Source organism: Castor canadensis, chromosome 11 (genome assembly GCF_047511655.1).
Source record: "Castor canadensis chromosome 11, mCasCan1.hap1v2, whole genome shotgun sequence".
Classification (NCBI taxonomy): Eukaryota; Metazoa; Chordata; class Mammalia; order Rodentia; family Castoridae; genus Castor; species Castor canadensis.
Genome location: NC_133396.1, coordinates 21,161,314 through 21,174,241, shown reverse-complemented (window position 1 = coordinate 21,174,241; position 12,928 = coordinate 21,161,314). Strand labels below are relative to the sequence as shown.

Sequence of the window (12,928 nt, the reverse complement as noted above, 5' to 3'; positions counted from 1 at the left end):
ACATGAACTAGGGAGCAACAATCTAGTATCACTATCAGCCTTCAAGTTATAATTTGATCCCATAGAGTAACTCATGCTGGTTTGTGTTCTAGTAACTAGTGTTCAGTCTTCCAGTTCGAAAGCTGAACACAGACCAGATCTTACGCTGTTGAACCTGACCTCACCTTTGTCTTCCACAATAATTACATAAAGTTTTTTCCTTCATTATGGTAAGTCTGGTGATCAGCAAGAGGGCTTGAGACAGCTACCCCCTTTAGCCTGTCCATTGAGTAGTATGTTAGAAACTATGCTTATGGAAAGGAGAGCCTAATGAAATAATGATTTTTTTTTTTTTTTTGCTGTACTAAGGTTTAAACTCAGGGCCTTCACCTTGAGCCACTCCACCAGCTTTTTTTGTGATGGGTATTTTTGAGATAGGGTCTCTCGACCTATTTGCCTGGGCTGGCTTCCAACCTCAATCCTCCTGATCTCTGCCTCCTGAGTAGCTAGGATTATAGGCGTGAGCCACAAAGCACCCTGCAAATAATGACCTTTGAGCTGGTGGAGTGACTCAAGTGGTAGCACGCCTGACTAGCAAGTGTGAGGCCCTGAGTTCAAACCCCAGTGTCACCAAAAAAAAATTTTTTTAATAATGATCATTGTTCTTGAAATTTGCAGAATTGAAAAGCATCTCATGACTAGTAAGTTGCATGTGTGTCATTGGCCACAAGCCTCCACCTGTGAGAAGGGACTCACCAGTCTGTAGTCAGTCATCTCCTATGTAAACCACCCCTAAATCAGCCTCTCAAGAAGATGCTATTTAGGCTACAGCTAGCTTATTATGACAAATTTCTTTCCCGACCGTGGCCTTATCTTTCAAGTAATCTGCTTCCATCATGTAGTGAGCAGACCACGGTTCTATGACAATATTATGCCTATATTGCTGTGCCCAACTCTTCTTGTGCCTCTGTGGATGGTCTCCCCATTCCTGATGGGGTCCTGGGCAACTCAAAACAAAGTAACTTCCTTCTCTGAAGGAAAATGTAGGCATAGAGAAACCAAATTATTTGTTTAGGGAAAAAGAACAAGTGCTAGAAACTTACCTAGGTCCAAATTAGAACCTTCAGGTCACATTGCATCTAAAATATAGTACTGAGCAAGACTTCACTCTTAAATAAAAAGTTTTAATAAAATACTGCACATACATAGTTTTCAAAGATGTTAGGAACAAGATGGTTGGTGTGAATGATAACATATACTATATATAATTAGTAGCAAAAAACAAGGAGTCTCAAATAAATAGTCTTCAGCATTTCTTTTGAAGACATATTCTACAAATCAACTGAGACTGGAGAACAGGCAGGGAAGAGCTGGCTTTTCCCTTAAGAATGTGCTCTTGCTTGGCTTGGGTTAGAGAAAGGAGTCATATTTTCCTTCCAGGAATCAAAAGTTAACATCGGAGTGACCTTCTGGAGAGAGGAATCCTGGCCCTCTCCTTGCCATTTTGCCTGAAATTTCAGAGCATAACTGAAACATACAAAAGCACCACCAGTGAATTGCCCTTTAGGCATCTGAAGACCCAGCAGGGTGGCTGTGGGGCCAGTGGAAAATTCTGGGGAAAGTAGAGCTGGGCTAATTGGAGGAAGATGTCATGTGACAGAGAAGTGGCTATGCCTGAATGTTCTGATCTCGTGCAATAGCTCAGTCACTGCAGCCATTAGAAATCCAAGTAAATACCATGACCATTTATGTATGGTAGAAAAATGCTAGAAGAATTACCCCACTAATTGCCTAGTAATTATACTTTTAAGTTAGCCCACCATTATTGAGAGTGCCGTATCTAAAGATTCAAACATACTTGAAGCCATTAAGATGTTGTTTGGCCTATAGTTTGTATGATATGCAAAATACTAAAAATTCTTCCTTGATCCATCTTTTTTCCCCTATCGAATCCATTGTGATACTCTCCTTTTCCTGGTAAGAGATAAGCACAGGTAAAAAAATTCTCTGTTGGGATCCCTGGCCTAGGCTTGTGAGCTTCTGTACTTGGAAGTCTTGTGCTTGTATATCTGACAGGAGAATAAAGTCTTCAGGGAAAAATCCAAAATGACCCAACTTCTAACAGACAAGACTTTCTCAGGTAGCTATTCAAAAAAAGCATCATCACTAGGATTACAAAAGTGGGCAAGGGTCACGTGAGCTTTGGCACCTCTGGTCTCAGAATGGGCTGCAGAAGACCCCAGTTCGCCCCAATCCTTGGCACAGTCCCTGACGTTTAATACTGACGACTCCACATGCCTTACAAAGACTTCTTGTGGGGCTGGCCCAGGACCTGGGCGAGGCAGTAAGGGATGAGACTGACAGATGCCAAGGGCACTGCTGCGCTCTTGCAGAAGGACAAGACATAGAAAATCAGCTCGATTTGGGATGGGGGTTTCAAAGAGTCAAAGAGGTGCAGGAGGACCAGGGAGACCATGATGCAGCTGAAGCGGAACGGGAACCACTTGCTGAGTTTTCCCTTACAGCTCTCCTTGTACATGCTGGAGTTGAGAGCCAACCCCAGGCCAAAGAGGGTCCCCAGGTTCTTGAGGAGGCTCGCAAAGGGCGTAGTGTCAATGTGGACCCATTCTGGCCGTTCGCACCATCTTTTGGCCTTCTCCAGGGTCCATAGGAGGTCCACTCCCAGCTCCTTCAGCAGCAGGTAAAATCCAATGGCAAAGCTGAACAGGAAGAAGGTGATGAGAAAATATTTCTTGAGACTGGCATTGTAGATGCTCCGGATGTGACTGAAAGTTTCAGCAACAGCAATGCCTGAACAGAAGAAAGTATGACTGTGAGAAATAGAAGGACTGGCAGAGTGGCTCAAGTGGTAAAGCGCTTGCCTAGCAAGCATGAAGCCCTGAGTTCGAAGCCCAGTACCACCAACAAAAACTTAAAACAGAGAAATAGAGAACATTTTGGACCTTTGCTACATGTGAACTTGGACAATGGGTGACATGCCATCCATCCTGCCACTGTGGAATTAAATCAGACATCAAATTGGAGGGTCACCTGGTTTATTTCCATGTGTGACTCCAGCAAGTCCTCAGTTTAGTCTCTTTCAGATGGAAAGTCATATCACTACATCCTATATTTAAGTTTCCTTTTGGGGGGAAGAGGATCCTCCTATTTCCACTTGAATATTCTTAGGAGTGGAGAGCTCACTCCCACTAGAACAGCCCATCTCATCTTTGAATGGACTTGACTGCTAAGTCGTTCTTCCTTGGGCTGAGCTGACATCTGACCCCCTTTAATGCCATGTATTGATCTCTGTTCTTTCCATAGGAGTTAGTAAGTTGGGAATCTAGTCCCTCTATCACATGTTTGAAGACAGTTATTCTCCTCTCTAACCTAAACAAGATATAGCTTCCAGATTCTTCCTTGAACATGGAACCCAGTACTGTGTTATTTTGTGGTCACCATGGTCCCCTTATTTCCCCTGTTCTCAACACTGCTCTTTGAATGTTACTATATTCTACTCTTAGACCACCAGGGGAAAGATTACACAATTGCCTTAAGTGCCCTCTACAAAATCAAGAAATTCTTCCTTACGTTTAAGTTAAATCTTTTATTCTCCTTATTAATTGGATCTAAGAAAATGCAGATATACAAAACTCTGAGCCTATAAAAGAGATCACCTGCTGATATCTGTTAGGTTTGCAAATGAATATAAAGAGCTTTTCTAGAATATAGTGTAAATTTGTTAAAGTTGGTAGATTCCCTAAAAATGAAATTAGGGGCTACTTTCAGTTGAAGATCATAAGAAATAAAGAACACTAAAAGCTTGGAAATTTTAAGCTAATTCAACTGGTGAGTTAATTGGATGTGTTACAACTTTTCTGGGACACACTTAATTGTGTAGATCTGGGTACTGCTATAGAAATTAATCATTCCCACTCTTGACTTTCAAACTATTGAAATGCTAATAGCATTTGGTAACATGGCTGGGATTATATCCTAATTAGGAAGAAATAGGAAGAGGGAGGAGGAGGGAATCACAGCAGCTGATACCTGACAAGACTCCAGCGACAACTTGGTGGGGAAAGTGAGCAGCAAGGTAGATCCGTGACAGACAGACGTTCAGCTGCACAGCCCAGTATCCTAACCACAGCATGACGTTCAAGCACCTACAGCGGAAGAGGCAGCCAGAAACAGAACTCAGATGCAGATTCTTCAGCAAAGAAGACAGCCCCAGAGCCTGGCAAACTTCGGTGCCTTCAGTGGAATTTTTGTAAATCTCAATCCTATTCAAAAGCTCCAAGATGCCCGTGACAAGTGGTGAACTCTTGCTTCTGGGAATTTTAACCTCCCAATTTTATCTAAAGAGTCACACAGTGACTGAACACCTAGAATATCCTGTTTTATGTCTCTGTTTATTTTACCCTAGCTGAGTATTTTATCTAAGCCCTGCCACTATCTCCTCCATCTTTTTTTTTTCTCCTCAATGTTTTTATTTTTCATTTAAACTTAAGTAGGTAAACTTACTTTTACCTATTTATTTTTTTAATACTATCTGTGTATATATTAAAATTTTATTAGCATATACTGACTGTACAAAGAAGTTTCATTGTAACATTTCTATAGATGTAGATAATGTACTCTGATCAAATTCACCTCTTCCATTACTCTTTCTTATCCCCTCCTCTATCATTTCTCCCTTTATTTTATAGTTTTTAATGGATATCATCATGCTATTTCTTTTATTGGTGGTACTGGGGTTTGAACTCAAGGCCTTGCACTTACTTGCCAGGCAGGAGAGCTACCACTTGAGCCACCCCTCTATCCTCATTAAGATCTTTGATCTATTTTGAATTGATTTTTGAACAGGGTGAAAGATGGGGGTCTAGTTTCAGTCTTTCATGTGTGGCTATTCAGTTTTCTTAAAACATTTGTTGAAGAGGCTGTCTTCCCCACTCCCCCTTTGGTGGGATTGGGGCTTGAACACAAGGCTTCGAGCTTATAAGGCAGGCGCTCTACTGCTTGAGCCACACCAACAGTCCAGTTTTGTTTTGGTTACTTTGGAGATGGGGTCTTGCGAACTATTTTTCTGGGCTGGCCTTGAACCACAATTCTCCCGATCTCAGCTTCCCAAGTAGCTAGGATTACAGGCATGAGCCATGGGAGCCCCACTGTCTTTTCTTCATGTTTTTGGCTCCTTTGTAAAAAACAAGATGGCTGTAACTACATGGATTTATTTCTAGGTCTTCTATTCTGTTGCTTTATGTGTCTTTTTGTTATTGTTGTTTTGCCAGCACCATGCTGTTTTCGTTACTGTGGCTCTGTAGTATAATTTGATGACAGGTATTGTGATATCTCCCACATTGCTCCTTTTGTTCAGGATTGCTTTGGCTATTTGGGGTCTTTTGTACTTCTATATGAATTGTAGGATTCATTTATGTTTCTGCAAAGAGTGACTTTCGGGTTTTAATGAGAGTTGCACTGAATCTGTAAAAGGCTTTCAGTAGTATAGCCATTTTCACAATATTAATTCTGCCAGTCTATGACCATGGGAAGTCTTTCCGTCTTCCTCACTACTGGATCTTTAGAACCCTTCCATGATGTTAGGCCTCATTCCCTTGTCTAAAAGAGGGGTCGTGCTAGTGGATCCCATCCAGTCCTAACATGCTGTGACTCTAATGTTTAACCTCACAGAAATGCCACAGTCTCACAACCCAAAGTGTGAGAACTGGCTGGGGGAATGTGAGGTAGAACAAGTGGTGTGTCAGCTATAGAAAGAGCCACCTCCTGCCCCCCACCTCCCATACCACAGTGGTGAGCTCTTACCGAAATATGTATGTTGGTTTTTTCTTTCCACGGAAGATAGAAAGGGTAGAGGTGACCATCACGTAGTATACACCTGCTGCACCCATGGCATGGCCGGAAGGACTCCCTAAAGGGCGGGAAAGAGATGAATGGACTATAGATGAGAGGGTCTCCATCTGAGAGACTACTAAGGGGCATCATCTGTCCAGTCATCTGTCCAGCCATTTGTCCATCCATTATCCCATCCATCTACCCATCTATCCACCATTCATTTATCCATAAAATTTATTTAACAAATATTTATTGAACTGCTACCATGTACCAAGCATTGTGTAAGGCTCTGGGAATGCAGTGGCAAGCAAAGCCAGAGAAGGTCCTTGCTTTTGAAGTAATAAACAGTCTGAAGATTACACAAAGAATCAGCATACTGATCAGTGTGTCACTGCACGCTGATCTACCTGGCTGTAATCCCAGTCCTTGGGAAGCTGAGGCTACATAGTAAGATCATCTCAAAAAAAAAAAATAGCTGAATGAGTGAATATGCTCTGAAGTGAACCAATAGTCTGTGAGAGCAAATAAGCAAAGATGTTTCCTAGCACAGGACCAGGGAAAGGGTCTCTAGGAAGGGATGAGACCTTACTGACAATGTTTGTGTCTGAGAACTGTGGGGAGGGATTGGGTTGGATATTCCTACTACAAACCAGAGAGTTAGAGCCATCATTTGACTTAACAATGCAATCTGGCCGTAACTAGTACGACGTAGGCAGCATGTGGGATTGGATGGGTCATCTCAGGGAGACATATGTCTCAGGGACATGTCTCAGGGAGACATATTCACTGGCCCAGGCTGCTGACAAGGACAGTCAGAGACTCGGGCTTCTATCACTTTCCTCTCTCTGGACAAAGGGCCATGGTGCCAGTACTCTCATAAGCCCTTTGCCCATGGGGGTGCCCATGCATCTGTTGGACTAGTAATTTGGGTCCTGAAAACATTAGACAAGTTTTCAAAGTAATATGCTACTCAGGAAGGCTTTGGTGGAGGGAATTAAAACAGAGTTAGGGCTGATGGAGTAGCTTGAGTGCTAGAGCACCTGCCTAGGAAGTATGAGGCCCTGAGTTCAAATCCCAGTACCACACACGCACACAAAGGTTATACCAAATTGAAGACCATGACAGAAGTGTGAAATAATAGCTGTCCTCATGTCCCCTCAAGGTCAGCTTTGTCCACAGTGGATATTAGTAAGTGTCTATGATGAAGGTCTACCCAGCTTCTGTCTCAACAAGGGCTGGGACTCTCACCTGGGCCAGTCTCACAGGTGACTGGGAACTGCTTTATCAGCGGCACAGAGGTGTTGCTATAGTAGTCAGTGTCCAGGACCCACCAGTATGGGCGCTGTCCAAAAAGAATCCTGTGGAAAAGTAGAGCCAGTGTTCAGAGTTACTCAACAGATGCTTTGACACAAACTTCACCCTTTTTGTTGGTGCTGTTTTTAAGACAGGAGCTAGCTGTATAGCCCAGGCTGGTCTTGAACTGGCGATCTTCCTGCTTCAGCCTTCTGAGTGCTGGGATTACAGGTGTGTACCTCCATGCCTAGCAGTAGCCTGTACTTTTAAGAGGAGAGAGAAGCTTGAGGAGATCTGTGTGCTGCCTCTGGAAGGGAAACTGTGTAGCCACATAGTAGAGGGAGACTTTTCAGAACACATTCTGTGCATAACTTTTGACATTTGAATAATGTATTATCTATTCCAACATAAATAGATAAATCCAGAAGTAGGGCACAGTGGAATGCGTTTTAGTTACTTAGGAGACTGGCAAGAGGGTCACTTGACCCCAGGAATCTAGGGCCAGCTTAGGTAACATAATGAGACCCTGTCCCTTAAGAAAAATAAATTAATAAATAAACCCAAGATCTAAAAATCCATATTAATGATAGCTATGGAACTTCTTGGTTTTTTAACCCAAAGAAGAACTTGCCCTGGAAGAATGTATACAGAGTTGTCGAGTTTGCATCTTGAACTTGCGTGTTCTATGGATTCCCTCTTTTCCTTTAAGCTCAGAGTCTTGGGTCTCCTCTGACATCAGAGAATGTGTCCTAGCCCCGAGGACAAGCTCCTACTTGAGTCCTGGCCTCTATTCCCATCAGAATTTGGTCCTTATAAGGATGTACATAGCTTCAGTGGTTTGCTCTGTACCTGTCTTCTTTGAAACAGGATATCTCAGACAAACCACTTCCTCTTTATAAGTATTAGATATATTTTTCACTGTGGAGACAAGTGTCAAAGTCATAAAGATCCTTCCTTTGCCTGTGATGGTGGAACAATGATTTCTTCTAGAAATTGGAGACAGTGCTAACTCTGACCTCTATCAATCCAGAAAGAATCCATGATTCTTTTATGAGACCAGATGTTTGGAATAAACTTTTATTTTTAAAAAATTTAGTGTTATGTTGCTATATAGGAGAAGTTACAGACAAAATTTAGTAACTTTCGAACAGAGGTTTCTTGACAGAGGTTTCAGCCCAGGCTGGTCTAAAACTCCACCCTCCTGCTTCAGCCTCCTGAAACCTCCATACACAGCTTCAACAGAACTTTCGGAGTCTCATCCACATACCTTGGGCTCTGGAACCCAATAACAACTTTTATTTTTACACTTAAGAAAATGTATGGTATATGGCCCAAGAATATTAGAGCTGGAAGAAATCTTAAAAATCAGTTTTTGCCTTGCATGGTGGTACGCACTTGTGATCCCAGCATTCGGGAGGCTGAGGCAGGAGGACTGAGTGTTTGAGGTCAATCTAGGTCACATAGCAAACTCAAAACCAGCCTGGGGCTACATCGTAAGACCCTGTCTAAAAAAAAACTCAAAAACTAAATCACCTGTGGCTAGGGGTTTGTTCTGTGGTACAGTGCTTGCCTAGAACACACAGGCCCTGGGTTCTATTCCATTCCTCAAAATAAAAAATCAAAAGCAAAGCAAAAAAAATTCCCTGGTGCTGGACATAGATGTTTCTAGGGATGGTCTCAGAGGACAGCTGGTTCTCTTCATTTTCTAGTTCTGGAAACAAAGGCCAAGCAAGTAGTATGCCAGAGTTAGCCAACACGGCTAAATATTCAGGATTTTTGCAATCCAGAACCATAGAGGTGGCCATGGGGCAATATTTTTTGCGGTCCTGGGGTTTGAACTCAGGGCCTCATGCTTGCTAGGCAGGTGCTCTAGCACTTGAGCCACTCCACCAGCCCTGTTTTGTGTTGGGTATTTGCAAGATAGCATCTCTCAAATTATTTGCCAGGGCTGGCTTCTAACCATGATCCTCCTGATCTCTGCCTGTTGAGTAGCTAGGATTACAGGCGTGAGCCACTGGCACCTGGCTCATATGGAATGTTTACACGATGGACACTGGCAAGTGCTAAAACCAGGGCTGCCCTCCAAATCCACTCAGTTTATCAGCTCTGGATATAACAGAGCTCTTAAGAGCATTGAATCCTGGCTTTGCCAGTGGCTAGTCATGTTGCTAATCAGGTAACTTGTGCCTGCTCCTTTCTGTGCCACAGTAATAACTCCCCCGCGGAGAAGCCGATGGTCTGGGGCTGGGGATGTGGGTCTGTTGCAGAGCGCTTTCCTAGCGTGAGAAGGCCCTGGGTTCCATCTCTAGCACACACACACCAAAATCACCTGGCCTGGCACATAAAAAATGCTCAGTAAGTGTTAACTATGGATATTATTGAGGCTCTGGAGATAATCTAAGCATATACGTTACAAAACAGAAGCTGAGGGCGTTGATTTGACTTACCAAGGGCATACAATCAGTAGGTGACGGAGCATAGACTGGAGTCAGTTTTCTGGATTACTTTTCACTATCCCACATGAAAGCCTTTTGATTTATCTTTTTTCTCTTTCCATACATCATTCTTTCATATACCTGTCTTTCTATTACCTATTCTACTTTGGAGTAATAACACTGTGTTTCTTTGCTTAAAGCCCACGGTCAGGCTTTTCACTAAACTCAATGGTCCTTACATCCCTTCAATGCATATGAAATAGGCTTTCCTGTTTCCAGCTCACTGCGAGGATTTTCTATCTGCCTTCACTAAGTAGAGAATCCCACATCAAGAGCTGTGGCTTCCTGAATAGCATGGGGCACACACCAGCTGATGGATAGACAGACCTTCCCAGAGAGAATGACAGCCTCCCTCCTCAAACATCTCCCTCTCCATGGTGCTTACCACTTAAAGACGAGGTTGAGCCAGTCTCCAATCACAGCTACCCAGAGGAGTCTGATGCCCACAGCTTCGTGAAGATGGAACCAGATGGGGAAGAGGACATAGAAGGCATTCCTGAGGTCGGCAATCACAGACACCAAGATGAACCAGTCCTGGGAGTCTTGGTAATTTACCTGAAGGTAGCGCGTTGACTGGATCCCAAAGTCATGGAGAGCATTCATTCCTTCCTCCATCCTCATTTCCTCGGCACCTCAGGAAGCTACTGGCAGAGCCCGTGCAGTTATGTCAGGCTTGGTGGTGATTGCTCTATCAGTCTGCTCCTTGCCCCTGTTTTATATGCTCTGTATCCAGTCTGCAGGTCAACCCAGCCCTGATCTTTGGACTCAAAATCCACTTTTGTCTAAAATCTATTGATCAAAGGTGCATCATCAGTAGGTCGATGCAAACACGTAGAGGGTAATTTACGTAAAATAGCAAAACGGGCACACAAAAACAGCCTGATCAGTCATTGGCAGGGCCAATGATTAACTTGGGCATGCTGCTTGACAGTGCAAGGGGCTGCCCTCCTGGTCCTTGAAACTAGGCCAGAGACAAGGGCAGAGTCTAATTCCACCACAGTCTTTGCAAAGGTATCTGATTGTCTAAGTCTGCAACTGCACTTATTTGGGGACAAAGAAATGTCTTGGTGTGCTAGCTACTCAAGTTTTAGTCATTAATTTAAAATACACAGTAGGAAGTTCTGTTGGGCTGGGAACTGTCACTTTGTTGGTCCTTCCCTAACTCATTAGCGTCTGGGGTCTAGGCCTCTGGTTTGGGAAGGCAACCGTCTTTCCTGTCTTGTCTCCATATCTCTTAGGACTGGAAAATAATCATTTTGGAGTGCAGTGATTAATTCATTGAATGGCTTTAAAGTCAGGACCTTTGGGGTTTTAGCATATAAGTTTAAGCAACAGAATTAATGTATATTCATGTAATAACAAGAGAAGCATGTGGTTCCAAATAAGAACACTAGCCAGCTGGTAACTGGAGACTGGAGAAAAAGTTGGGAATTTTTAGTTATTCTTGAGAAAGGACTTCACTATTTTGATTTTTCTTTCATTCATGTTAATACAATCAGCCTGCCAGCAGGAAAGAGGTCAAAAACCTCAGTCTTGGGGTCATGGAGAACTCGGAAGGGAGGAGGGGAGGGAATTAGGTGACAACTTCATGCTGTGCCTTTTTTTTTTTTTTTTGGTGGTACTGAGGATTTGAACTCAGGGTATCATGCTTCCCAGTTAGGTTCTCTACCACTTGAGCCACACCCCCAGCCCTTTTTGCTTTAGTTATTTATCACTTGAGCAACTCTGTCAGTCCTGAGTAGTCTCTTGTTTACACCCAAGCCAGCCTGCACTGCACTGTGATCCTCCCATTTTTATTTCCTGTGCAGCGGGGATGACAGGTGCATACCATCATGCCCAGCGTTTATTGGTTAAGATGGAGGACTTGAGAACTTATTGCCTGGGTTGGCCTCAAACTGTGATCCTCCTAATCTTTGTCTCTTGAGTAGTTAGGATTACAGGCGTGAGCCACCACGCTGGGCTAAATTCATTCATTTTTAAGGGTAGAGCCAGTAGGAATAAAATGTTTTAAAACCTACCTGAATTTTTTTGTCAGTAAGCTCATATTGATGTGTAAGAAGAAGGTCTGAGATAGAAAGAGGAAACTCCAATTGTCCTTGACCATGTTGTCTTTGCTAGTCCAGTCAACCTTACCCTGCCACTCCTGGCCTGGAGAACATGGGAGGTGGTCATGGCTGTGGGTTGGCTGCAAAGAAACCCTGTGCTCAGCGGTGTTGGGAGGTGGGACATGCGTGCTCTGCCTTATCAGGTGAGTAGGCCTCACCAGAAGAGACATCTCCATCCCTCTACCAGATAAGTCTTCCTAGGAAGTATTGAGTAACTCCTGTGGTGGTCCCTGGGACTGTAATGTCTATGATCTGAGGTGAGTTGAGGGCAAACGGCAAATCCTCTGACAAGATATCCAAAGGCCACTGACTGGTCTCTGCGGGACTGCTAGAAGCCAGGATCTCAGCCTGGGGGTTCTGTCATGTGCTCAGTATATGGGGAGCAAATGGACAGCATTATCTTCTGGGGCACCTCAGGGAGAATGCTGCTGTTGAGAAGGACTTGTAGAAGGGCTGATGTTCCATTCTGGGCATGCAGAAGCTGTCGGTTCTCTCTGGCAGGCTGTGGGCAGGTAGGGGACCTTCTTGGTCACAGCAACAGTGGTTTACATCATGGAACTGCTTGTTAGACCACCTTTTGACCTTTCAGCTCCTTCTTGCTTCCTTTAGCAAGTTTTTGTCATATGCAGAAAGCGGTGAAACCCAAAGAACCCAAGCCTGTTAGAAAGCTGACCAAAGAGAGAAATCGTGTATCCTCTCACGTCTTATATTTAGATGAGTTGGATATTGTGGATAAAGTTTCTGGGCTGCTGGAGGTTTTGCTAAGAATCTACTCATTTATGGAACTTTTCACCAGGTGTTGTGGGGCACACCTGTAATCCCAGCATTTGAGAGGCTGAGGCAGGAGGATCCTGAGTTAGAGACCAACCTGCACTATATAGAGAAACCTGGCCTCAAACAAACATACGACAAAAGCAACGAAAGTCTCAGGGCTGAGGGTGTAACTCAGCAATAGAGCACTTTGTAGCATGCATGAAACTGAGCTGGATTCCCGGCCTTGCAACAACAACAATTTAAAAAAACTAAAAGAAAAAACCATCTGCAGGAAGGGGATCCCACTGTCTCCCTCTCATTCTTGTCATCTCTTTCAAGAAATTCTCCAGTTTAATTCAACCAACATTTTCCAAACAAAGCACTGTCCTTTGCCGGCTCTCAGGAATTCAAAGTTAAATCCTGGTTTTCCTTTGGGACCTTGAGAGTCTA

General features: G+C 43.6%; 1 protein-coding gene across 1 annotated transcript; it reads right to left on the bottom strand.

Moving 5' to 3' along the window:
* Nucleotides 1-1,142: 1,142 nt before the first annotated feature.
* On the bottom strand, nt 1,143-10,337 carry G6pc1 (glucose-6-phosphatase catalytic subunit 1). Its single transcript, XM_020165146.2, has 5 exons — nt 10,006-10,337; nt 7,081-7,190; nt 5,803-5,908; nt 4,030-4,145; nt 1,143-2,790 (listed from the first exon to the last, which is right to left on the bottom strand). Exons 1-5 carry the CDS (start codon nt 10,239-10,241, stop codon nt 2,279-2,281), a joined length of 1,080 nt encoding a protein of 359 aa, XP_020020735.2. The 5' UTR covers nt 10,242-10,337; the 3' UTR covers nt 1,143-2,278.
* Between the last annotated feature and the right edge of the window lie 2,591 nt (nt 10,338-12,928).